Source organism: Scardinius erythrophthalmus (assembly GCF_964197995.2).
Source record: "Scardinius erythrophthalmus genome assembly, chromosome: 11".
Taxonomy (NCBI): domain Eukaryota; kingdom Metazoa; phylum Chordata; class Actinopteri; order Cypriniformes; family Leuciscidae; genus Scardinius; species Scardinius erythrophthalmus.
The window spans coordinates 3599183-3626741 of NC_138231.1; the positions used below are offsets into that span (position 1 = coordinate 3599183).

The window sequence follows — 27559 nt, forward strand, 5'->3', positions numbered from 1 at the left end:
AGCCAAATTATTTCAATTAAAGAATGGAAACTATTATCATGCTATATTGTTGTTTTTCTTTTAATTAATTATTTTAATGCTTAAAAACGTTCAAATGAAAGAAAAATGTCTCAATATATAAATCATTATTATTACTTTTATGAAGTACATCCTGAATCAAATTCTATGTAAAAGATGAAATATGCTGAAAATCAATGAGCAAGATCAAGATTTGTGGTTATGCTGATTTTCCATTTGCTTTTAATTTGTTTATTTAATTTTTTTTTTAAATCAGAGGTCTTTTAACTTGCCTGGTGTTTTCCCAGAATTCCATTTCACCGGAAACTCCAGTTTCGATCACTCGTTGCTTTTACCACGGATCCGGTGAACTTTCCGTGCGAGAAGCGAGTGGATATCGATTTGGTTTGAGTGAGTAATATTTATTAAACTATTAGGTATCTTTGCGAGGTCATATTTTCGTTGTCTCGCACAGGAGTTTGATAAAACGGAATAATTCGTTGAGAGAGATCAAAATAAAGGCTTTTTGTGACCGTTAGCTCGCGGCTAACTGTAACCCGGTCTGACTGAACTGATTCCCGCTGATAATTTCTGACAAACCGGTCTGATTTATTGGCTAGAAATTATTATATACTACTAAAGCAATGTAATTTACGCGCTTTAGAGCGTTAGCTACCATACACCTGTTTATTTGCTCAGCTAACGTCAATGATTAGTCACATTGGAAGACGTTATACAATGTGAAATCGGCCTTTGAATTGATGTAAGACCACTCCGCTGATTTCAGATATTTCCGTTAATCTCAGCTCGATTTCAGTGATTCAAACTCATTTTATGTTGATTTTCAGTCTGTACACGTGATTTCAAGTTGATTGCAGCACTTTCAGGGTGTTTGCAGGTTTATCGTCGCTTGTTTGGAGGTCTTTTTTTATTTATAATAGGGTGATTTCAGCTCATTTAGATGGTTTCAGACATCTCAACTGATTTCAGGTTGATTTCAGACCTTTCAGCTGATTTCAGGTCGATTTCTGGCTGATTTAGAGCTGTCAGTGATCCTGAAATCAGCTTGTCTGATTTGGTTTTTGATTATCTGCTATAACTCTGTTAAATGTGCAATTTAACAGGAATAGTTGACACAAAAACTCACCCTCAAGCCATCCGAGATGTATATGAATTATTTCTTTCAGACGAACAAAAATCAGAGTTATATTAAAAAAAAACATTCTGGCTCTCCCAAGCTTTATAATGGGAGTAAATGGTTGAAGATTTTGAAGCCCAAAAAAGTGCATCCATCCATCAATCATAAAAGTAATCCATAAGACTCCAGTGGGTTAATAAGATGGCTTGAGGCTGAGTAAATTATGGGATCATTTTCATTTTTGGGTGAACTATCCCTTTATGTACATTCAATGCATCTGTGTTAAGTAATAGTACAATAGTCACATACTAAAAATATGAGGGGAATTAAGATCTTTAATGTCCAGGTGGAACAGTGAGTGTGCATCGTAGCAGTCTAAACATTGTCGGCATATCATTGACAAGCCCCTGTTATTAATGAAGTGTGTTTCTCTTCTGTTTAAGGTGGGTGTTTTGCCCAAGATGTCTTTCCCTCCTCATCTCAACCGGCCACAAATAGGCATCCCAGCGATGCCACCAGGAATCCCTCCACCACAGTTTGCTGGATTTCCACCATCGATGCCTCCCGGTAATCAAGATAAACCAGATAAATCAGACCTTCTGTAGACACATTGTGTTAGAAATGACAAAGTCATGGGCTCAATTCACAGGGAACACATGCTGGCGAAATGTACGCCTTGAAGTGCTTTGGATAATTCATTATTTAATTAATTATAACGGAAGCATTCATGTGAGTCCGGAGCATTTAGTGTCAACTGTGACAACTTTGCGGATTATGCTTTGTGTATTCAAAGTCACACCAAGGACGATAACTATAACAATACTGGTATAGTTCTGAATATAAAAGAATAGCAGAGTCCACACTAGGGCTGGTCCGAATACCATTTTTTGAGCTTCGGTAGTAATGAACATCGAATATTCGAAGCTTCGGAGAGAGGAGGCTGAACATATCCTTCTCTCTAATAAAGGCAGGAATCTCTATGTCTGTCCGTCCGTTTGCATTTTGATTATTTCGAGAACCGTTCATCCAGTCGACTTCACAAGGGAGTGCAGTGTCGCATTTGGTGCAATATAGATAGACACGGGAGACGCGACACATTCAGAATTAATAAACTTTTAATAAACTACAGAACAGCGCGAGCGGGAAGCGGCGCATCTCACCCGCGCGGGCATGGCTTATATGCTCCGAGAACGGACACTGCACTAGGGATATAAAACACACACACACACACACACAGGTCTGTTAACTTAAGCAATACTTTTAATAAGGTAGTCTAATATTTTTCTGACTAACAAATTACTGACACAGTAAAGGGTAGATTTAAATAAAGAAAAACTAAATTTAAATAAAGAAAAACTAAATTTAAATAAAGAAAAAAACTAAATTTAAAATAAAGAAAAAACTAAATTTAAAAAAGTAAAATAAATGAACGAACTGTAATAAATAAAGAACACGGTAGCATACTTTCAATAACAGCATCACACATTTCAATTAACAAACAGTTTAAAGTCCCTGTAAAGTCAAAATTAAGTATGTGTTCTGAGTTTGTCACACCACAGAAAAATGTGTTATTAGCCACCCAGCCAAATTTGAATGATAAAAAAAGCCGGCAAGTACATAAAATAAGCGATCAAAATCTTGAAAAAATGAGCAGTAGTCTCTGCTCTCAAACGCTGGGGGCGTGTCCGCTGGCTGCGCTGAAACCACGCCCACTCGCGGGAAAGCTCGCTGCAGTAGCCACAACACTCAACTGTCACCGCTACTTATGGATGCTCGTAGCAGCTTAATTTGTTTTACAAAGCCATACATGTTCGAGCCTGGACTACCTACTATAATTATAACATAAGCACACAAGGCAACTTACACTCATTGGTGGGCACGCACTGCCGGCGATGGCACCAGTTGTCGGCGCGACGGGAGGATGAAGGCCGAGGCGGGAGATAGTCGGTTCGGCCACATTCACCAGTAACAGCGGATTATCAGTGAATGAATCCCAGTTGTCTCCGACGAAAGTTTATAAAACTATCCCGTGTAAAATGATCACTACAGAGGCGGGTTTTGGCGGTGATCCTCAGCTCTCCATCAAGGTGGCTCTTCACAAAATTAATCCACCTCTTGTTGATATGATAGTTTTTCGGAAATTTAAATAAGGACACCGATCTGTTTTGTACGTGATCGCATCCAGGTAATACGCATTTCCGCGACGAAGGCATAGCTAGCTAGCAAACTGTAGGATGTAGTAACTAATAGTAGGCTACTGACAGTAACTCGCGATTGAGTTGCAATGCGAATGGGCTCCAGTGCATCATCAAGTAGGGGCGTGTCCAGGAGCTCAGGGGCTCCAGTGCGTCATCAAGTTGGGGCGTGTCCAGGAGCTCAGGGGCTCCAGTGCGTCATCGAGCCCCCTTTTAGCCCCGCCCAAAAAATCCGGAACACAGCAACGGTGAAAAACTGTTTAACGGTCTAACTCCACAATTCAATACTTCACAGTTCACAGTCTTTGTAATATGATTTAGCAATACATTTCTAACATTTATAATGTGTTTAGAATTTTTTTTTAGAATTGCCTTTACAGGGACTTTAAATAAAATAAATGAATTCCCTTAGCCTATACAGAATGAAACAAACTGTAGCCTAATAGGCTAAACAGAACAATGTCAAAGCAACGCAGCTTAACCCAAAACACAAGCTCAGGCATGCACTTCTGTCCACACACACTCCGCTGTTCTGCACTTCTGTCCACACACACTCCGCTGTTCTGCACTTCTGTCCACACACACTCCGCTGTTCTGCGCTCTAGCCAGAGAACACTCTCGTTGCAGGAACACTTTTGTAGGCCAAGAAGATGCAAATATATTTATTAAGTATAACGAGGTTGGGTTCCTTCAACTGTCCATCCTATTAAAAATGGCTAGGCTATATAAGATAATTGTAAAAAAGAGTATTGTATTTCGCCAGATTTTATAGTGTAAAACATATTCAAGCGCGAATGAGAACCGTTTCGAGGGGGATGAAAAACAAAAAACGAATATTCGAATGTCATATTTTCAAATCGGACACCAACCCACCGAACGAATATTCGAATGTTCGGGTCCAGCCCTAGTCTATATAATGATAACGGCACAGAGAAATAAAATCATCATAAGAGGACCATTATAAAGTTAAAGTTGATTAATTCATAATCAAGAGGTCTTTTGAGTTGGTTATGGATTGATCAAATGTTTTTGAGAAATGTAACATCCTTAACTCTATTATTAATTGCTGGATGAACTGCTTATGTTAAATTGTCTTAAATATCAAGTTTGCATTGTTATAATAGGTGACTTACATGACAATTTCAAGTTAGGGTGAATATTTTCTGATATTGTTGTTTTTTCTGCCCCTAGGAACCCCCATGATTCCTGTCCACATGGGGATTATGACTCAAGCCCCTACGGTAATATTTGTTTATTATAGGGAAAAAAATATTGATTTGTATTATATGTTTAGTCATTTCCAGTCTAAATGTATGTAAGCAATTTCCCCTTTTTTTCTGAAGCATCCATCTGTTTATTGATGTATTTTGCTCAGAAATGCGCTTACAAGGATGTTTTAAATTAAATTCAAAATGTTTGATACTGAAGAACTAACAATCTAGTTAAAACGAGGCAGGGTTTTCAATAAAATAACACAAGGAAGGATGATATTTAATAAATTATTTAAATGCACAGTAATAAACTGCAATATTCACTTGCGTATCGTCGCTGTCGGGCAGAAACTTCATATCAATATATAAATCATTACTATTGGTCATCCTTTATGTCTGTCTGTGGGTTTTGCAAATATTTAACACATGAAAAGTGTTAAAAAGAGCTTGTGACTAAACCTTGTATCTCCATTGGATCCTCAAACTGTCACTCAAACTCCACCCGCTTCTTGAATCTTGAATGAAGTGGCGGACGCAGTTTGGACCGTCTCTGCTTGTTTGCAATTCAACGGTAAATAAAGAGCTGGTTGTTTGAATATGTACAGTGTTTTCTTTACTCAAGAAACACAATATATATATATATATATATACACATAGGCTAATGTGTTATGTATTTGAAGTGTCTTAGTCTAGCATTTGTAGTCGAGTCATAGCCAATACTGTCTTAAATAGTCTGTTCAAAGCACTTGATCTTTTATAACATGAGATTTTGGCCATGTGAAAGAGCGCCCACATGGCTGCAATTAACTTTATAACCCGTAAGTTGATGAAAATGTAATTCCTCAGATGTGGCTGTTCAAATGACAGACAAAACTAGTATGTCCGAAATTCCTTTTGCTGGTCAAAAACCTCGTTACTCTATTATTTAAACTTGATTTTGGTTTTAATGTTATTAATTAAGTGTCCGACCACATACACACGGTGTTTAATTAATTATTTGAAAAGTCCAGGTTTTGATTCCAAAAAAATCAAAGCGGTTTTGGACATACAAGGTTTCCGACGCACAGCGACGATATGTTTGTACAGAAACATTTTAATGCACAAAATATGCCATTGAAATGCTTCCATGCATTTCTTGAGTAATGAACTTTTGAATCAGTATTTCAGAGAGAAAACACATGCCATTTTTATATAAGTCACAAGTACTATTTTTTTGTCACATGGCTACAGTATTAATTGTGATGTGATGTGATGTGATGTATCAGGTTCTTTTGCCCACGGCGATGTCTGTGGTTAGTAAAGTTGCTGCTCCCAGGAAGGAAAGCATGGCTGCTCGGGCAAAAGACGACGATGACAACAACGGTCCCACAACCACCGTGTTTGTAGGGAACATCTCGGAGAAAGCCTCTGACATGCTCATCAGACAACTGCTGGCCGTAAGTATGACCACATCCAGAATAACACTACAGTCTAATGCAGGGGTCTCCAACCTTTTTTCATTCGAGAGCTACTTTTTAAAAATGAAAGTGGTCGAGAGCTACTCATCTAATACAATACTTAAATCTCTTAAATAATGTCTCATAACCCTCATATTAACAGCTATCCAAACTGCTTTAGACCTAAAATAGTTTTTTGTAGGCCTATATATGTCACGCTTAAATGTCAGAGAAAAGAACAGAATCAGAGATTAAAAAAAAAAAAAATTGTATATAAAAATACATATTATTCTGGAAAAACATAATTATAGTTGATTTTTGTGGATCTAGAGATGAAATGGCATGAAAATTCAATTTCATGATTATAGTGACCAAAATGATCACGGTTATCACAGAATCATGTTTAAAAAGTACTAATAGCTACACAATGAAATCAATTCACCAAGTTCTATGTCGAAAACCAGCAAATAACAAATAAAATTAGCATCAATATGCATTTTTTGTTTACATAAACATTAAAATAATAACATTAAAAATGATGGCCAGATTTTAAAGGAGTGTCTTGCAACATGTTATCTACTAACATGTACAAGTTCAAATAAAGTTTTGACAAACTTTTACATCACTGTTTAACATCACAACCATTTCAGCCTTTAAAGGGATAATGCAGGCGTAATGATATGACGCAGCGCATGCCGCCTGATAATAGGCTACTGAGCTGGGGACTATTATCAGGCGCTGCGTCATATCATTACGCCTGCTTCACCCATGATACGGCAGCAAAGTTTCTTGATTATTATGCAGGAATGAGAGTATAGTTCCTATCCATATCAGCCTAGAAAATCGCAACTTTTCATTTTCCGTCGGTCTTAGTACACGATGTAACTACAGAAGAGTCAAGTTTTAAATAGGAAAAATATCGAAACTCTTTGTTCATTTTTTTTGAGAGAGATGCTAATGGTCTTGTCTGGTTCAATTCATTATGCTAAGCTATGCTAAAAGTGGTACCGCCAGACCCGGAGATCGGCTGAATGGATTCGAAAACGTTAAAACTCAACTGTTTAACTCTGGGGGAGTTGTAAAATGAGCCTATTTCCAAAAAAAGTGGAGTATCCCTTTAAATCATTTTTATAAAAAGTAAAAATAAAATAAATTCCTGACATGTACAATGCATATTAGCTTATCTTTTATTATTAATAGTTACATTCGGTCCAATTCTCCCGTGGCGTCTGTCGTTGCTGTGCAACCATGCACTGCGCTCTCCACAACGACAAAGAAGTTTTAGTGGCTAATGGATTTCCACCACCGAGAAACGCTTGCTGTGGCTCTGCTACAAGATTTATTTACGGAGAAGAGAAAAACACCCCGTGAGCGATTAAAAGACGCGATATGTGAACGGCCCCTTGGCGAGCTACCTCCAATCAGGCCTCGAGCTACTGGTGGCTCGCGAGCGACGTGTTGGAGACCCCTGGTCTAATGCATTCAGCAATGTAGAGGACTTTGCACCAGAGATCATGAAATAGTTCCACTATAAGAGTTTGATATTGACGATAACCAATTGCGTTTCAGAAATGTGGTTTGGTGTTGAGCTGGAAACGAGTTCAAGGTGCCTCAGGGAAACTCCAAGGTAAAACATGTTTTTAAACAACACAACATCTCAATTCATTTAACTGTACGTACACACCGCAGCCGACTTGAGCTGCAAAGGAGCTCTGGCCGCCCAGTCAAGGACGCTTGTCAAAAAGTACGGGGAAGCTTGTTGTCGCTTTGGCCGCTCTGATGTACAGGGTTTTTCCTGGGTCAAAATTGGTCTTCGGTGGTGGCTGACCGACATGGTCATCCACACACAGCAAAGAGTACCCTAGTACCCACATGATCCGCAAGCCCAATATTGACAATACATGTTAAATTTAAAATAAATACAAAGAAACAGTTTGTGATTTTTTTCTTAACCTATTTATTCAGGAAAAAACGATCACTGTCAGGCTAGATAGTAAAAGAAAGCGATTACAACTTATTTTATATCTATACCTTGACGTTTGTTTCTTTTGTTCCTCGTTGTTAATATTTGGTTGTTCATTCTTTTATTTTATTTATTTTGGGGGCCATTTTCTTCCAGACTGTGGCTGATAATTCAATTTTAAACCTCTTCCAAATTATATATAGACTGCAATTATCAGACACAGATATTACCTGTCACTCTCACTGTCATCCTTTCTTGCCCTCTTTGCAAAAAAAGCTGTGATTTTTCCACGACTGGCTTTCATTGTTTTGAAAGATGGTGGGCGATATGGCAAAAATATCATATCACGATTTTTTTCATGGAAATCACGATTCACAATTTTATCACGATTCTATTTATGTTGGTTTTACTATTTTGTGACTTAGCATTACAGCCAAACTAATGTCCATATTTTAAAAACAAAGCCTTAGGTAACAAAATAAAAAAATAAAAAAAGGCAGACAGGGGCGAAGATAAAAATATTTGTCATTATTTTCTTTGTTATTAAAAATTAAGATCAAAGATACACATTACACATACACAACTTAATATACAAATTAAAAAAAGGGTAGTATATTTAGTATAGTATAGTATAGTATATTTTTCTCCTATGGAAGTCAATGGGGACCAGCTACTGTTTGGATAGCCACATTTTTCAAAATATTAATATTAGAAAAATATTAGAAGGAAATTAATAGAGGATTGGAATAACATTAGAGTGCGTAAACTATGAGATAATTTTTATTTTTGGGTGAACTATCCCTTTAAGGACAAGCGGCAGCGTGTTTACTATAACTACTGTCTCTTTAAGAGTTGTGCGCGACGCGTCTACTATACACGCATTTGACAAGCAGATTTTCTCTCAATTTTCTCAAGTTTGCTTTCACTTTAGACATAACCGACTTTGTTTATGTAAACCTTGTGTGTATTTAACAGTATAAGCACAATAAGACTCGAAAGATAACTTAGTCAAGTATCCAGGCGCTGGTAGACAGGCTTTTAGTGCATGTGAGCTTCACATGTACGCGCTGAGGAACTCACACGTAACAGTGCATCAGCACGCGAATTAGCCTAAATGTTTAACCGACAAGGCATTAAAGCACATGCAAATTATGAACTGCAGTGTCCCGTTCCGTTCCGCTGCGTTAACATTTTATGTGAATATACGTCGCGTTGTTCAGTATGTTGGGACCATAGACTGTAAAAAAAAAATACAGGGACAGAGGCGCCAGAACAGATATAATGCACGATTCTACGATATTTCTTTAAAAGCAGATCGATGAGACATTATAATCATCCACGATCAAAAACCCTAAACCACTTCAAACTGGATAGATTTTTTTGCGTTTATTTAAAGTTATGTCAGCTGCATGTGCAGAATGCTTGTCACAAGTTGTAAGAGAAGATAAGGCAACTTTTTTTTGACTGCAATTCACACCCAGTGCTAATTCAGCAAAAATATTCTCCAAATACACCACGTGAAACATTGATTCGGTCTTCCGACCTTTAGGATCAGTTGATTTTGATGCGAGGGAGAGAGCAAAGAAGACGGAGAGTGCGCGCGCGGGGGTGGGGCGCTGTGATCGTTCTCTCCGTCACTCCGTCAGTAGCCTGCTTCACTCACAAAACCCAATTACAGATCAAATAAGGCTTTGGCGGGACAAAAAATCGTTTTGGCGGCCGCCAAAAAATTTTCAATGTAGGAAAAACCCTGGATGTAGCAGCATTCTGTGTTCGATCATGGGAGAAGAGAAGTGTCACACCATGAAATGTAAACAGAAAATACAAGCAATACATTGACACTAGAAACCTTTTATAATGACAGCGCGGCCGGGGTGCTCTCTCTCTCTCTCTCTCTCTCTCTCTCTCTCTCTCTCTCTCTCTCTCTCTCTCTCTCTCTCTCTCTCTCTCTCTCTCTCTCTCTCTCTCTCTCTCTCTCTCTCTCTCTCTCTCTCTCTGATATGCCTTGTCAAGCGCGCCCTGTTAAACTGACAGGACTTAAAACACATGCAAATGATAAACTTTCACTCTATGATGGTTAAACTGCAATTAATCCGATAATGATAGGAAACCCAACAACGGCTTTGATCAGCTTCTCCTCCATTTTCTCGGAACTAATGTTTTGGTAGGAACGAAAGTTTACATCTTATGTTTCTCCGGAATCAGCCAGCGCGAAGGACGTCTATAATCCGATTGGTTGCTGGTGTTTTGCCGCTGAACCGCGTAATAGCTCATTACCATAAAGTTGAGCTACTTTCAACTTTCTGATTGACGCTCTGGTCGCCCAAAATGCGAAGCCGATGGATTTGACGCTCCTTGCAGCTGAGAGAAGCCAGCTTCCATTGAAAATGAATGATTTCCGGTAACTTTGGAAGCTCAAGTCGGCGGCGGTGTGTACGTACAGTAAGGCTCGGTTTGTTGCACTGCCTGACTGTGAATGTTGTGAATGTGTCAGACTGGCGGCTCACAGATATGTTTTGTTCATTTGCGTTCAGCGTTTGGTTTCTGTGAGTACAAAGAGCCTGAGTCTACTCTACGAGCTCTACGGCTGCTACATGAGTTGCAGGTTGGAGAAAAGAAACTTCTGGTCAAAGTCGATGCCAAAACCAAAGCACAACTGGACGAGTGGAAAGCAAAGAAGAAGAGCACCAGTGAAAATGGAGTAAGTATGAGACCAGTTTGATATCCAGCCGATACTAAACAAAAAAGTGCTATTACTTAAACAGTGTTTACTTATTTGTATGAGAAGAGTATTTGTGTCTTCAAGTGCATATTAGATTTTGTAACTGGTATCCACAATTGTGAAAATGCAGTTGTTGTATTTTTCTAACTAAAAAAAATTCTGGATATCGCATAAAAAACGTTGGATGGAAATCCCAAGATGTGGATAAATTCAAAAACGTATGCGCTCCTTTAAGTTGGATAAATGTTTTCTCCGATAAGAAAACATGTGCATGAACTACGAAGGAAACCAAATAAATTTACCGAATAAATTCCTCAATGTGCATTAAAAAAGTCACATGACTTTGCGATGGGACGGCATAACTTGCACAGCATCTGAAATGCTCTTTTGGTGGTTCTGAAATGCCTGAACTTAGTCTGTCATCAAAGTGGTTCAGTATAATTCTCTCCCAGAACTGTCTTACACGACTGCGTTCCCAAACATCAGGAATCCGCCTCTGAAATGTTTATTGCGTTTCGTCTGCACGATCTGAGATGCAAGTAATTTATTATATTCCAAAATTATTACATACAGTAGCTCCTCCTACTTTTCTTGGTGATATTAAGCACTTGTTTATCAGGAAGTGGCGATTTTGTTCTCTTCGACTAATCGTATGGAAAACACTGTTTTATTCGCAAACGTTTTGTGCGATAATATTCCCATTTTGCGCGTAAGTTAAATTCGCTTTAGATGGAAACATAGCTAATGTCAGATGCGTTATGCTACAAAAAAAGATTCTGAGTTATGATCTTGTGTGGCTGGCAGAATGGCAAGGCAGAGGATGCTGGCGACGAGGAAGAGGAGGTTCTGGATGAAGAAACTAAGAAGCGGGACCAAATTGTCAAAGGTGCCATTGACGGCCTGATCCGGGAGTATTCAAACGAGCTCAACGCTCCATCACAGGACGACGAGTCGAGTCGCCGCAAAAAGAAGAGAGACAAGAAGGGCGAGGTTGGCTTTAGTTCATCTTGGCTGGTCTTTCTCTAATGGTTTTTAAAAGATATTTGTATATATGGATTATATTTAAATATATTATATAAATGAATATATTTGTGATCAAATCTGAATTTTCAGCATCATTACTCCAGTCTTCAGTGTCACATGATCCTTCAGAAATCATTCTAATATGATGATTTGATGCTCAAGAAACAATTGTTGAAAACAGATTTTGGGTAATAAAAATAATTTTTTTTTTTGTTCAGCAAGGATACATTAAACTGATCTAAAGTGATTGTAAAGAAGACATTTAATGTTATAAAAAATGTATTTCAAATTTTAACTTGAAGTTAAACTTTCTTTTAATCAAAGAATCCTGAAAAAATGGTTTCCACAAAAATATTCAGCATCAAAATCTGTTTTCAACATTGATGATAAGAGCCAATATTAATAACTTAGCACCAATAATAATTTAGCAGCAAATCCGCATATTAGAATGATTTCTGAAGGATCATGTGACTTTGAAGACTGGAGTAATTATGCAGAAAATTCAGCTTTTACATTTTAAAGTATATTACAATAGAAAATCGTTGTAATAAAATTGTAATATTTCCCTTTTGATCAAATAAATGTCAGAGACACTTCTTTCAGAAACAAGAAAAAAATCTCTTTTGCAGTGATCACCACTCCTTTGCTTTCCATAATGTCATCATTATACAAGTAGATATTGGGTCACAGGTTAACCGTGTTCTCCATTTTCTGTCTTTGGCTGTTTAGGATGACATCAATGCCATGGAAATGGAAGATGACAAAAGAGATTTGATTTCCAGGGAGATCAACAAATTCCGCGACACCCATAAGGTAAAATACATGCAGATTTACTCCATATCACAGGTAGAGCACAACAGCCTCTTACACCTAGTTTAGTTTGACAACATACCAGCATGAGTAGATATTTAGCCTGTAAACAGCAAAACCTTTATTATATTTAAGATTTAACTTGATAGAGTGCAGAAGTTAGGCATCATTAGAGTCCAGAGCATTTTTATCACTGGCTTGTGTAAACTGTAGCGTGGCCTCCATGTTAAGGGTGGGAAATGTAGTCACACATACAATGCATGGACGTTCTGTGCACTTCCCTAAAAGCTAATCTATTCATTAAACCCCACCATTATGATAGAGATCATATGGTGACTAAACCAAGATGAATCTCACAGCTTTGGAAAAAGTTGCAAGGATAGGATGTAAGTATGAGCTTTCCATTTTTCTCTACTTGTACTGGGCGCCCCCTTCAGGAGGACTTGCACAGGGGCAACTGCACCGACTCGATCTGATACTCTCGTTCTGGGTTTTTAATATCGAAATATTATCAAGGGGTGTCAAAAGTGTGTGAGATCAACTCTACAGTGTTTATAAAAAGCGATGGTTCTCCAAGATATGGGCGGCCAGTGAACCTGTGTGGGTCTGCTAGTAAAAGTGATGTTGGTGCTATAATAAATACTGCTGACTTGAATAACAGTGATTTGGCCCATTCGGCTCTTGTAAAAGTAGGGGGCGCCCCTCCACAGCACACGGACTTTCTGAAGATTCTGCAGGTATGAATTCGCTTTGTGATTTGAGTCTGCCAACATCTCTCTACATTCCTGCTTGCTTGCACTCTTTTCTTTTCCTGTTAAGTGTTTGTGTGTTCACTGAGTGTTTACTTGTTTTGTGTTCTTTCGTCTTAACATTTTGTACAGCTAAAGTCACACAGATTAATGTAAAACCCCTTTTTTTGCGAGTACAGAAAATAACAGCTAACATCTAATTCGTTAAGGAACACTAAGTATTAAACGTCGACACATCATTCGTCTTGCGCCGGGTTGTGCTTAACACATGAATGATTCCTCAAATAATGCAGTTTGAGTTTCTAATTGATGAGAATTACAATTTTGCAAAAAGTCCCATAGACTTGTATTGAAGGAGGGACACAAGCAATGTCTAGGATTACACAATTTTAGCCGGATTTTGGCATGATCCGTTTGATATAGGGTGTTGTGGGGATTCGTGAGTGAGTGAGTGAGTGAGTGAGTGAGTGAGTGAGTGAGTGAGTGAGTGAGTGAGTGAGTGAGTGAGTGAGTGAGTGAGTGAGAGAGTGAGAGAGACAGCACGCGATGTCTGCTTAGAAAGCAACGTGTAGTCTGACATGTTTCTTGTCCACGACACAAGATTTTAGGAGTCGTAATCTCGCGTAATCTGACACAGTGAGTATCGTAACAGACAAAAAAGTGTAATATGAACCAGGCATTAGTAACCACTCCCATCACCCTAGCAAGTGCTCATGTTTTTAAAAGAACCCTCACCAAGGCTGCATTTTTTTAATCAAAAATACATTAAAAACATTGTGATCTGTTATTACAAATTAAAAGAACAGTTTTCTATATGAATATATAGTAAAATATAATTTATTCCAGTGATCAAAGCTGAATTTTCAGCATCATTACTCCAGTCTTCAGTGTCACATTAATATGATTTTCTGCTCGAGAAACATTTGATTATAATCAATGTTGAAAGATGTTTTGCAAAATTGTATTCATTTTTTAATCTTACCACAAATGTTTGAATGGTATAATTTTTTCCACCGAAATATGAATCGGCACAACTGTTTTCATCATTGATGATAATCAGAAATGTTTCTTGAGCAGCAAATCAGCATATTGATCTATATTTTTTATTTCGGCTTTATTTAAATTAACTGGACTCGTTAGTAACCACTGACGTCACCCTAGCAAGTGAGTAGCAACATGCTACAAACCAGCAATACTTTTAAATGCGCAAGTTGTTATTAATGAAGACTTGATATAAACCGATCTAAAGATTCACATATCTACTAATCTATCCTGTCTTGCTTCCCTGTTAAATACAACCCAATTTAACCAGTAGAAACGTCATTTAAGAGCAGCGTCACTTTAAATCGAAGTCAATGCAGAAGCGTCCTTTTAATACGTTTATGTAATTGTTTTCGTGTCTAAATTCCTGTCTTGTCTTTACCTCCTGTCTACATGTTCATTTGCTGCTGCTGCTGCTCAGAGTTGCATAACACCCATGGTTCTGCGCTTATAAAGTAGTTCGGCATATTTCGTAGTAAAATTAAATTAGCCTCTTTAAAATTGTATTTATAATGAATACGTGAGCCTTTAGTTTTCTGGGAAGTAGAAGCTGTTGCTAGACGCCTCTCTGGACGGATATTTTAATAATAGAGCTGTTGAAATGAGACTTAAGCCATGGGTGCCATGCTGGGCTTCAGTGCATTTCATAATTGCTCGGTCAGATCCTCTTGAGGCCCGTGTCGTCTGCAGTGGGGTAAGCAGTCTCTACACCTTCGTTTGTTGCCTTTTCTATCCAAACCACAAAGAAACTGCAAAGAAAAAGAAACAAATCTTAACAAATACAGTATGCAATGCTCCTGTCACAATGTTTTCAAAATGTCTGGAAGTTGTTTGTCAGATTTGTTGCAAGCAAAGAGAATAGTTTTTATTTTCTTTTTATTTTGTCCTTGTGAATCCTTTGACCTGCTTTTCCTCCCAGGCCTAACAATAAAGGCTTGTAGGGCCACGGAAGCACTGTGAGTCGCTAGTCAACACCTGTAAGTGCACAAACAACTAGTTTCACAAGGATTGAAGCCTCTTTCTGTTGATCATGTGATGAGACGGATATTACAGCGCCCTCAACTGTTTCTCTTCTAATTCAGCTGCAGCAATGTCACATTTATATTTCAAAAGTGGTTTCCCTTTTATTAATTTCTGAACAGTTGCTTGATTTTTATCTGTCATCATACAGGGCGATTCAAAAGTCCAAGACTCCACATTAAAAATCTTTTTCGTTTTGGAGGAATAAGGAATTGCAAACTCAAAATTAATAAATTATTTTATGTCGAAGATTTTTTTTGTGTTACTAATCAAATAAATATTTGATGTGAGTTTGTAGATTCGTCATCGTTTTGTTTTTCATTTTTTTACTCCTTATGTTAATGGTCTTAGACTTTTGGTCCCTTAATATGAGCAAATATGTGAATGGCAGGGACTGTAAACCACTTCCTCATAAATTGATATTGTGTTATGTACTCATGTTGTACATGAGCAGTTGCTGATCTGAAAACTTCCCTCCCCGTTTTTCCACAGAAATTGGAAGAAGAGAAGGGAAAGAGAGAGAAAGAGAGGCAAGAGCTGGACCGCGAACGCAAGGAGAGAGACAAGGAGCGCGAGAGGGAACGCGAACGACGAGACCGCGAGCGGGAGAAGGACCGAGAGAGGGAGCGCGAGAGAGAGCGAGAGCGCGAGAGGGAGAGAGAGAGGGATCGAGACCGCGAGCGCACGAAAGAGCGCGAGAGAGAGAGGGACTGGGAGAGAGACAGAAGTCGGGACATCAGCGAAGACCGCAGCCGATCCAGGTACAAGAAACGTCGTGTTTGTGTCTCGTTTTCGGTTAGTCGACTATTAGGGGACAGCCCTAAGACAGTCAAACCAAAATTTATTCGGACACCTTCATCATTTCTCACATTATCACAGTTTATTCACTATAGTTTAGAAAATGGTAATAAAATATGACAAGAACAGTTGATATTTCACTGGTTTTGTCCATCCTTCTGTTAGACTGTCTCACACATGAATTATGTTGAATATCTGTCAGCTGTTAAATTTAACTACACTATTAGATCATACCAGTTTAGCTCAACCAATCACCAAGCAATGCTTCACTTTGTTCAGTCTGTGTGTAAAAAGAGTATTAGCAATTAAAGAAAACACACTTCAGCAGAACATGATCAGGTCAAAGTGACTGAATTATTTTTGGTCCCAAAATTTTAATTATTTGTCACTGTATGAAGAATATTTTGGTATAATATGTCACAGTTTATTTTATTTTGCTCTCCTCACTTAAATTAACTATAGTGTCCTGCAACCATTAGTAAAAAAAATATAAAAATGTATATCTTAATAATTTTTGGTTTGACTATATACACACATTTTTCTCATTTATGTTTATCTAATATTAATGTAGAATAATATACACATTGCTTATCTTTTTTGTATAATATTTTTTGTAGATCTATAAAAAAAAAATATGCCAAAATATTCAGTGTTAAAAACTGAAGTTCTGGGTCTACAATAAATGACACATATCACATGTGATTGGGTGCGGTCTGTTTTCAGAGAACAGAGTCGCGATAGAGACCGAGATAAGGATAAGAAGCGTGATCGTGAGGAAGATGAAGAAGAGGCGTACGAACGGCGCAAACTGGAGAGGAAGCTGCGAGAGAAAGAGGCGGCGTATCAGGAGGTGAGTGATCTCTCTTTCTCAGTATTTCAGTCTGTCTGATCACATTATTGGACAGTTAGCTGTTTTGATAGGCTATTTATTTTCTTTACTTACTGTCGCTCAACAGCGTCTGAAGAACTGGGAGCTCCGAGAGAGGAAGAAAGCCAGAGACTACAGCAAGGAGATCGAGAGGGAGGAGGAACGCCGGCGGGAAATGGTTAAACAACTTTGTTCTCGATGTATTTTAGGGCTGTTACTAATAGTCGACCCTAAATGTGACAAGAAGAGGCTTAAGCACTATTCAGACGGGATTAACTTTACAAGTGTAGATGGAGTAATGTTATATTTATAGTTCGGAGTAAAATCAACCTAGGGTCCTTTGCACATTGACCTCAAGCCAAACACCCCCCAGAAGCTTTTTTTCCCTCGGTCGAACATTATTAAAGTTAGAGCTTATTTAGAGACATCAGCCGGATGGCTTAGTGCAGGCGCTAATGGATCCAAGGTTGTATCTCGTAAATTACCCCACTAATAATGCCCAGAATGGCACCAAACTTCTACACTAGTACAAATAGGTTCTGTACTCATAAAACGAGGCATTGGACAGTTTGTAAGTACATCAGGAGTTTATTTAAATAACACTTGCCTGATGGTTTATGCTACCGCTAACCCGGATGTCGAGGTCACTTCTGTGGTTTGGGAAAAGCCCGTAAAAGTCCTGGCAAATTCATTTCATAAACGTGCAACCAGTTGACTAATAATGAGACAAAATGAAAAACTACTGGTTGACTATAAAAAACTTTAGTCTGGCACAGCCCTATTGTATTTAAATCAGCAATTTACCTTGATCTAAAACACATGTATATTATAGAGAATGTTTCTGTTTATATCATATTTCTTTCATATCATCCTCTCAGGCTAAAGAAGGGAAACGGCTGAAGGAGTTTCTGGAAGACTATGATGATGACAGAGACGACCCAAAATACTACAAGTGAGTTCTGTGCCACTGTGTGTATAATTTATCTTTTTACATCACATTTAGAGGCAGATATATCTAAAATTGCATATTAGTTTCAAAACCCTGAAATATATCAAACAAAACGCATACTCAAGACAACCTTTTATACCTGATTTAAAATGAGTTTAAAAACAACAACAACAAAAAACAGATACACAGAAAAACCTGAAATACATCAGGCTTCATACAATCAAACCTGTAAGTTATTTGTAAAAACAATTTAAGAGCACATGGAATAAAAGAAAGTTCATGTAACTGATGACTGGGCCTCAAAACAATAATAATATCTCATTGTGGCAGCCTGGGAACTTGCAAACACTACCTTTTTTTAGTATTTTTAGTTATGTAATATCAGATTTATCTCATGCCATTTTTGAGTGCAGTAACAACAACAGACCATCTGAATAACGATGAGATTTGGATGTGACCTGAACGGTTTCTGTTCCTCTGCTTTGCTTGCAGGGGCAGCGCTCTTCAGAAGCGCCTGCGGGACAGAGAGAAGGAGGTAGAGCTGGATGAACGGGACCGGAAACGAGAGAAGGAAGAGCTGGAGGAGATCAGACAGAGGCTGCTAGCAGAAGGACACCCCGATCCAGACGCTGAGCTGCGCAGAGTGAGTCCACGACTGGACTGCTCCAGAGTCACTCTCTCACTGGTTCTGCAAATACACTTCAAATATATTTATAGTCATTTATTTATTTAAATACATTTTAATCAAATGAAATAATATTAAAAAAAAATTAAATATCGTATTTAAAGCAATTATTTTATATAATTTATGATAAATGAAATTGGATAAATATTTAAATACTATATTTGAATATATTTGCATAATAATAATAATTCAAGATGTTGATAATATAATAACCATTTTAGTTTGTCTTTTTAGTATGAATATGTTAGCCTTACTGTTCTAATCTATTAGCTATTGTGCTCCAAAACAATGACACAATTTGCATTTAGAAGATACAAGCATTCAAAACTTAGTCTCTCACTTCTGCCAATAAAGATCAATGATTTAGATCAGTGATTCTCAACCGGTGGGCCGCGGCCCTCTGGTGGGCCTCGGAGCGCCATCTGGTGGGCCGTGTAGACAGTGGTAGACTACCCCCAAATTAATTTTTATATATTTTTTAATTTACAAAATCTTGTTATTTTCTATTTATCTAATTGTTCTTATGAATTTATATGATCAAAAACACTCAAGTCAAGTCAAGATGCATTATCTAAAAGCTAATTTAAGTTTAAATATCGCAACACCAATCACATCAGATTGAACGTTTGTTCGATCAGACGCAGTAACATTACGTTACTGTTATATTGTTAATCGTTTTCTGAAAAGAAAAGCAGATGTGGGAGACAGACCTGTGCAGGGAAAAGCTTTGAAGTGTGTGGTGATAAAATACGACGCTGATTACATTAAATTTAGTTTTATAAGGGCTGGTACTGAGGGGGTCGCACACGGACGAGAAGCGCAGCGCTGCGTCTACAACTCGAGGTATCGAACACGCGCGCTTTCTCAGTGTATGGCCAGCCATATTGTTATGTTTAAGGACATTACGAAATTAAGATAATGTCTGTACTATGTTATGATTGCAATTTAATTTATAATTACAATTAAATACAATTGTTGCTGAGTCTGCAGTCTGAACACTTTACCTCAGGACTATATTAACTGAATTAATTGAGAATCTCACCTGAAAATCCGATCATTTTCATCCACGCAGCTGATTTCTGTAAATGAATATAAAACTAAATGTATCTTGCAGCACAGGGTGAAGTCAGTATATAGGCTACATTAACGACGCTTTGAGACAAATATAATGTAGTAAATTTAATATAAAACTATGTAAATGGCGCTCTGTGGCGCAACAGGATTTTGAACAGCGTCTTGAGCCTAGCAGGTGCTGTGGACAGACGCCACCGGTGTGTGTGCACAGAAAATAATTAGTTCGAATTTTAAAGACGTGCCGCTGCGCTTCTCGTCCGGTGTGCGACCCCCTTAAGCCGAAGGCGCATGTGGAGAAATGTTGTTGAATGTGGATTCAGGTGTTGAATGTGGAGAAATGTTGTTAAATGAGGCGCTAAAACCATCAAAGCTGCAGAGACATTTGAACAAAACTGGGCTGTGTTGGGAAGCCAGCATAATATTGTTTTAAACAGACATGTTCATATCACAAACTGTATTTGATAAATTACACTTACAGTAGGCTATGTAAATTTTGGTGAATGAAATTTGTTGAACATTTCGTATCTATACCACGAATGTTATTTCTCGTGTCATTTTATATGCCAAAAATAGTTTTTGCGTGCATTTGATACGCACTGTATGGCGTGTAATATGCACGCACTCCCCAGCCCTAATCCTAACCAATGGTTTTCAGTGCGTAGAATATGCACGCAAAAAAATATTTTTGCCGTATAAATGGCACGAGAAAAAACATTTGTGCTAGCTATAGTGTTGCAGCGAATAGAGAGAATCCCCTCTTGTGTGTCTGACCTGTTGTTACAGGTATGTTGGCCTGTTATTGTTACAGGAATGGTTACTGAGTAAACCTGCAAAGTCTTTTTGATACAAGGACAGTTTTCATCTATATAGCTGACTTGACCTAGTCTGCTACAGTGGCATAACAGATTAACAGCAGAGTATATCATTGTACTTTTAGAATTATCTGTTATTCTGTGTTCATACTATCATATGTGGAAAGGTGGTCCTCGGAATGTTTTTAAACACTCATTGGTGGGCCATGAGTTGCAAAAGGTTGAGAACCCCTGATTTAGATGACATCACATGCACTTCAGCTTCTCATCAGATTTAAACCATTTTTAAAAATGTTAATTTTATTGTTTTTACAAAAAAAATGTTTAATACATTTTATTCATAGAGAGTCAGTAAATGTACACTATGCTGTCTTTCTTTTATTATGTAATTCCCAGTGTTTCATGGGACCTTCTGTCTTTTTTAGACTTTCAAATACTTTATTTTTTTCAAATCAAAGTGTTTATTGTGATTTATATCGGTGCTGGCTGGTGTGTTTCGTGGCTTTGAACCTTCTTCCTACTTCTGGGACCAAACTAGTCACTGTTGTGCTCTTTTTGTGTGTGTCATATCTTACTGATTTTTTGTTGCGTGTGTGTGTGTGTTGATCAGATGGAGGAAGAGGCAGAGCGTTTACGGCAGCCGCCCGTGAAGCCTGAGCCTGAGGAGGAGAGAGAACACAAACCCTCTCGAGAAGAGCGAGACCGAGGCAGGGAACGAGACCGAGAACGAGACAGAGAACGGCGTAAAGCAGTCGTAGAAACTCACGTTCACACTCACGTTCCCTCTGACGATGATGTTGAGGAAGGGGAGGAGCTAGAGGATGAAGAGGAGTCTAAGCCCTGCCTCAAACCCACCATGAGACCCATCATGTCCGCCCCCTCAGTGTCTTCAGCCAGCGGAAACGCCACTCCCAACACGCCCAGAGAAGAGTCGCCATGTGGCATAATCATCCCTCACGAGAACTCGCCTCCAGAGGTCCTGCTCCAGGACGAGAACCGCCCCAAGATCGGCCTTAGCCTCAAACTAGGTGAGTGTGACTTCAGAAAGGGTTGGGATCAGGATGTCATGGCCAGTAACAAATAAAAACTACAGTAGCCAACATTTGAAGTGGATCAAAACCTTTCATCAAAGTCATACATGAATTTTGATACTCGGTCTTGTCTTTGGACAACTTTAGTGAACTTTTTTTGATTCACTTCAAATGTTGACTACTGTAGTAGTTAGTGATTATTAGCTCAGTTTTCACTTAATATCCTGCGCTGACTCTATTGGATAACTACAAACCTTGAGCTAAACCGAGCTGAATCATCACACTGTTGACTTCTGTAGAGCTGCTTTATATCGGAATCGACTTGGTTTCTTAATTAAGGAATTTTGTTACATCAACACTGTTATTTAACAGATAATAAGAGCTTTTATCATAATAATAATAATAATAATTGTACTAAATAACAAAAATAATATATTTTATTACTATTTGAATTTTTCATTTTCTTTATTTTTTAATGAAATGTATATTGATAAATATAGTATTTAAATGAATTATTTCATATTTTTTTTATTTAAGTAGATTTAGTTTAATTAATGAAAAATAAGTTGATTGAATATATTCAAATATAGTATTTGTTTGAATTATTTAATTGTTTATATATTATATTAACTCAGTGCTTTATATCTGAATTGTCGTTTCATTATTGATACATTTATTGCAACATCAATACAATTATTGAACTTAATTGAGCTGAATAATGGCACAAGTTTCTTCTGTAGTGCTTATAACTAATGAACAATGCAACATTGCTAACATTCACACTGTTATTGATCTAAACTGAATCAACACCGAGCTGAATAGTGACAAGATTGTCTTTTTAATGCTGCTTTACCGCTGAAAATGTTTCATGATGAATGCATGCAAAATGAATACTGTTATTTTCTTGTTTATTACTGTGAAGCTGTTTTGAAAGCAATCCGTATTAAAGAAATGTTTGTTTTTATCCCATCGCAAGGTTCATCCGGTAGCCCGGGACAGCCCAGCGTAGCCAAGCGGAAGAAGCTGCCGGTGGAAAGCGTCTTCAACCGTTTCGACGACGACGAGGTGGACGAGGCGCCTCGGAAAAGGAAGCTGGTGCCTTTAGACTACGAGGATGAGGAGAAGGGAGTAGATGTGGGAGCGATTGACGGAGGCAAAGGAGTCAATACGGAAGAGAAGCGTAAACACATCAAGAGTCTGATCGAGAAGATTCCCACTGCCAAACCAGAGCTCTTCAACTACCCGCTCGACTGGTCCGTCGTCGACACGGTAAGAGCGATGTTTGTCCTTTTATGGAGCTTATGCTGCTTATTTCCCAAGCTGTGTTTTTAATGTTGTATAACTTGTGTTTTTGAATATTCCCGCCGGTCACAGACTCTTATGGAGAAGCGTATTCGACCATGGATCAATAAGAAGATCGTAGAGTACATTGGTGAAGAAGAAGCTACATTAGTTGACTTTGTTTGCTCCAAGGTAAGACCGTAGATTCATGTTTAAAAGTATATATTTTTTTCCCAACATTTCTTATTTGTACATAGGGCTGGGCAAAAAATCGATTTAATCGATTTATCGATTTTGTAGTGTAAAACGATTTTTATTTTGCAAACTCGAGTTTTTTTGCCACAATAGTTTTTTCGGACTTTTCCGCGTTTCGTCCTTGTGCGTTACCATAGCGCGATATGAGCCAGCCGGCCCCCGCCCCGCGTAACCATAGATACTAAAAGAAGCGCGTAACACAATCAAAACAACATGGCACCTCACCTGAGGAATAAATATCGCGAAGAATGGGAGAAGTGCAGCCGGCTCCGTAGCGAAAACGGCTCCTCTAACACACCTGCTAAAAGCAAATTACACTTCCTGAGAGCTTTACAAACTGTGTGCCTTATAAGAACGGAGCGCGATGGAAAGCGATTACAGAGGCGATCACGTTTTATATTGCCACAGACATGCTGCCAATTTATTCTGTCGAAAAGCGAGGTGTTTTGTTGTTATAGATAAAAGTTTACATTTGTTCACTCTTTGAGCAGGCTATGTCTGCCACATGCATGTTTCATTTTTTATATTCACAGTTCACACTATACTGAGAAGAGTTTATTTTTTTAATTGTAATGTTATATGTTACAAAATTTGTAATTATCTGATTTCTTGAACAGAAAATTTAAGCTACTGTGAAGTTGTTGCACTTTTGCTTAAACCTGGGTTAAAGCCACTGATCTATATAATGTCATTCTATATAGATCAGTGGTTAAAGCTTGAAATTGTTGAATGACAGAGCCTCATTTACTTTTTGTTTTGGGATTCTACGCATTTTAACTCTTGAGGACAGTCATAGCAATAAAGTTGCACTTTTCACACAATATCTGATGTCTGCAGTCATTTTTTAAGTTTATTGAAAAAAAAAAATCGAAACTCGAATTTTTCTTTAAAAATCGAAGATTTTTTTTTTAGGCAAAATCGCCCAGCCCTATTTGTACATTCAAAAAAATATTTAAAACAATCTCATAATATTATTGAATGCAATTGTAATTTTTCAGTGTAAATGATTTAATTTTGATTGGTAACAGCCCGATAGTGTCTTATTATTCTAATAGAATTTATTGATCAAATTAATCAAAATTGATCAAAATGAGGCATACATTTAATAAGATTATGGGGTAAAAAGCCATTTATAAAGGAAACATTTTTGGGGGGTAAATATCACAAATATGCAGATTTAAAACAGGGTTTCCGCGGGGTCTTAAAAAGTCTAAAATTCTGAACTTTAAATTTAAGGCCTTAAAAAGTCTTAAAAACGGCCAGATTTTCATCCTAGGTCTTAAATTTCATTTAGTCAGGTCTTAAAAAGTGTTTACCCTCGTTCACTTCCAGAAATGCTGGCCGCAGAAAGTTATTACAAAGTAGCAAAAGAGTATGGAGTTGTAGCCTACAAAGCGGAGCTCTAGCAGGGGTCTCCAACACGTCGCTCGCGTGCTACAGTCGCTCGTGGCTTGATATGAGCTAGCTCGCCAGAGGCCGTTCACATATCGCGTCTTTTGCACGCTCAAGTTTGTTCAAAGGCGCATGGCAAGCACGCTCATAATTGAAGCGACGCGCTAATTTTTTACCAGGCGCAACGAGATGAAAAAAATCTAAACTTTTCAGAATGCCGCAAACGCACCGCAGGTCATGTGACAGGAACCAACCAATCACCCCTTTCCATAACAACATTGAAAGCTCAGTCAACATAAAGGATGGGGGTGCACCCAAACACTACTAATAAATATAAGTTAATGTGTAAATGTCAGTAATTTATGTTTTTTGACTTTTTTGACTTTTTATAAAAAATTATTTAAAGGCTGAAATATGAGGTTTATCTTTGTATAAAACCTTTTTTTGGTGCATATTGATGCTAATCAATTTGTTATTTGCTGTTTTTCGACATAAAACTTGTTGAATTGACTTCATTCTGTAGTATTAGTACTTTTTAAACAGGATTCTGTGATAACCGTGATAATTTTGGTCACTTTAAACATCTCATCATTTCCTCTCTAGTTATGATCAACTTAAATCAACAATAATTGTGTTTTTACAGTATAATATGCAAAAGTACAATTTTCTATAAAATAAAAATCTACCTCTCCCTCTCTCACACACACACACACACACACACACACACACACACACACACACACACACACACACACACACACACACACACATCAGATAATCCTAGATAGATAGATAGATACTCTAATGATCCCGAGGTAACTATCTATCTAACTTGGATAATGCGTCGTGTAGGTCTTAAATTTCAATCTTTATGGTCTTAAAATGTCTTAAAAAGGTCTTAAATTTGACTTCCTGAAACCTGCAGAAACCCTGTAAATGGCGGGTATAGAGTACTATAGGGCTGCACAATATATCAAAATATCGCAAATGTATATATCGCGATATGCATAACAGCTTGCAATAACTGTGGTCATGAACAAAAGACAGAGAAAATCCCTCACTCTCGGCTGAATAACTTTTGTATCTTTAATAAGAATCATTATATATATTTAATTCATACAGTGAAAACTAAGCAGTGTTTTATTTTTACATTTGATTATTCAGTTTGTGTTGTTAATAAACCTAATGCCCTAAACCCGGTGGTTTACACTGATGTTAAAATAACACTTCTTATGCTTCAGTAAAACACTGATGTTCACTTTCAGAAGTTGTAGGGATGTTTTCTTGTCACAAAAAGAATGTGAAACACAGTAGGTTATATAATTTTAAATATATTTTAAAGATAATTTACGTTTATTTGACACACTTTAAGCATTATCGTATCGCGTTATTTAACGAGTTATCGCATTTTTCTTCAATGTCGTGCAGCCCTAAAGCATGCCAAATCATCTAGCAGACTCTTTTATCTTTTATCCAATCATTTTTAAGTCTATTTTAGCGACTTGCAGATGAATCAGTTATTGTTTAATCACGACTGCACCTGTGTCTTCTCAGGTAATGGCCCACAGTACACCACAAGGGATCTTAGATGACGTCGCGATGGTAAGTTTAAGCTTTTCGCACCATTTTTAAAGACTGGCTCCAATTGTGATCACATTATCTAACCGTTTTCCCTCGCCTCCTCAGGTGCTGGATGAAGAGGCTGAGGTCTTCATAGTTAAAATGTGGAGGCTATTGATTTATGAAACTGAAGCCAAGAAGATTGGACTTGGGAAATGAACAAGCATTGAGCGCAGATGAACTTTGCTTTTTACTTCCCGTTCGGGCTGGACAGCTCATCTAGGTTTAAAAACAACTTGGGAAACTCGACCATTTCCAACCTTTGGAGTTAGTAAATATTGAGCCGTTTGATTTCTCACGTCCCAGACGCCTCCGTAAGACTTCGACACCGACTCTAAACGTCTGTTTTTAGCTACCGAGAGGAAGAGGTTTGATTTCTCAGGGCCTTCCTGTTGAATCCATCTTCAGAGTAGCGTCATCTTGCCCGGTTAGTGTCTCTTTCTGTGAGTGCCCATTGTAAATTCCTATTGTTATTGATTGCCAATCATGTCTGGGTTGTGATTTTATCATTTCAATTCTTTTTGGTCACCCTCACCAACCGTACCAAAGAGTTTTCCCCAGTTGTTTCGCTAAAACAAAACCAGTTGATTGGACCCCAACACTGTTCAGACGGTCTCTCACTAAACTGAATTACATGAAAACGATTGTCTTTGTTTTTGTACTTACCAGTGGATGTTTTGAATAAAAGTAATTTTTTTTTTTTAGTAAAATCATTTTGTGTGTGCATATATTACTATGTTCGGTTCTGGTTTCAGCTTTGAAGCTGCATGTTAATTACTGCATATTTACTTGCAACAGACCAATCGCTGGGAGCCAGAGGCAACAGTCAAATTAACTCTTGAATATTAAATTATTTAAATTTTAATTTGCATGGGTTATTTTTTTTAGTGGTGTAAAATACTTTTACACGTATACTAATTTGGGGTATTTGTACTTTGGCAATATAAGAGTAAAAAAATCCATACAAATTACAAAGGAAAAATAACCACGCTTTTTACTGCACTTTTTATTGTGACTTAAAAAGCACTGGAAAAGTTTAGTGTTTTAAGTTGTTCAGGTCTTTAATATCCATATTTTTAGGGTTATTTAGAATTTACAATAATTATATAAGTTAATACTGAGCCTACGGTGACATTTAACTAGTGAAAATACAATGACAGATATCAAGAATAATAGTTTTTACTTGTTGAGATTGAAATTGATATCAAGAATTCACATTTTTACAAGTGAAATTGTAATTCCTGATATAAAAAAATTGCCATTGTTAGTAGAAATCTAATTCCTCTAATTAAGGATTAGAATTTTAACAAGTGAACATTGAAGAATTCATATCCTGGGAATGAACAAAAGTCAAAATGGCTTGCCATAGAGATGTGCCGTGAGAACAGTTTCTAGGACTGTCCTTGATGAAAGATGACCAATCGTGGTGATTTCTATCCTGTCTTATATCATATAGTTAGAGAGGTTTAAAGACGGTCTCTTGCGACCA

At 37.6% G+C, this 27559-nt stretch overlaps 1 protein-coding gene across 2 annotated transcripts; it reads left to right on the plus strand.

The window, feature by feature from the left end:
• Positions 1–326: 326 nt before the first annotated feature.
• On the plus strand, positions 327–26772 carry rbm25b (RNA binding motif protein 25b). 2 transcript variants are annotated; one of them, XM_081378701.1, is made up of 19 exons: positions 327–408; positions 1579–1702; positions 4522–4571; positions 5068–5112; positions 5807–5977; positions 7547–7604; positions 10475–10641; positions 11467–11652; positions 12415–12498; positions 15798–16066; positions 16827–16953; positions 17060–17149; positions 17850–17923; positions 18413–18563; positions 21102–21519; positions 22499–22791; positions 22897–22995; positions 26005–26052; positions 26137–26772. In XM_081378701.1, exons 2-19 carry the CDS (start codon positions 1597–1599, stop codon positions 26227–26229), a joined length of 2529 nt encoding a protein of 842 aa, XP_081234827.1. In that variant the 5' UTR covers positions 327–408; positions 1579–1596; the 3' UTR covers positions 26230–26772. The 2 variants fall into 2 exon arrangements, with proteins under 2 accessions (XP_081234827.1, XP_081234828.1); XM_081378702.1 differs by lacking the exon at positions 5068–5112.
• The last annotated feature ends 787 nt before the right edge of the window (positions 26773–27559 follow it).

Excerpts from the sequence above, each read along its gene's own strand:
- rbm25b (XM_081378701.1), top strand. The coding sequence starts at position 1,597 with ATGTCTTTCCCTCCTCATCTCAACCGGCCACAAATAGGCATCCCAGCG. Across the intron at positions 7,605-10,474 it reads TGCCTCAGGGAAACTCCAAG|CGTTTGGTTTCTGTGAGTAC; the intron begins GTAAAACATGTT and ends ATTTGCGTTCAG. Across the intron at positions 18,564-21,101 it reads CAGACGCTGAGCTGCGCAGA|ATGGAGGAAGAGGCAGAGCG; the intron begins GTGAGTCCACGA and ends TGTGTTGATCAG.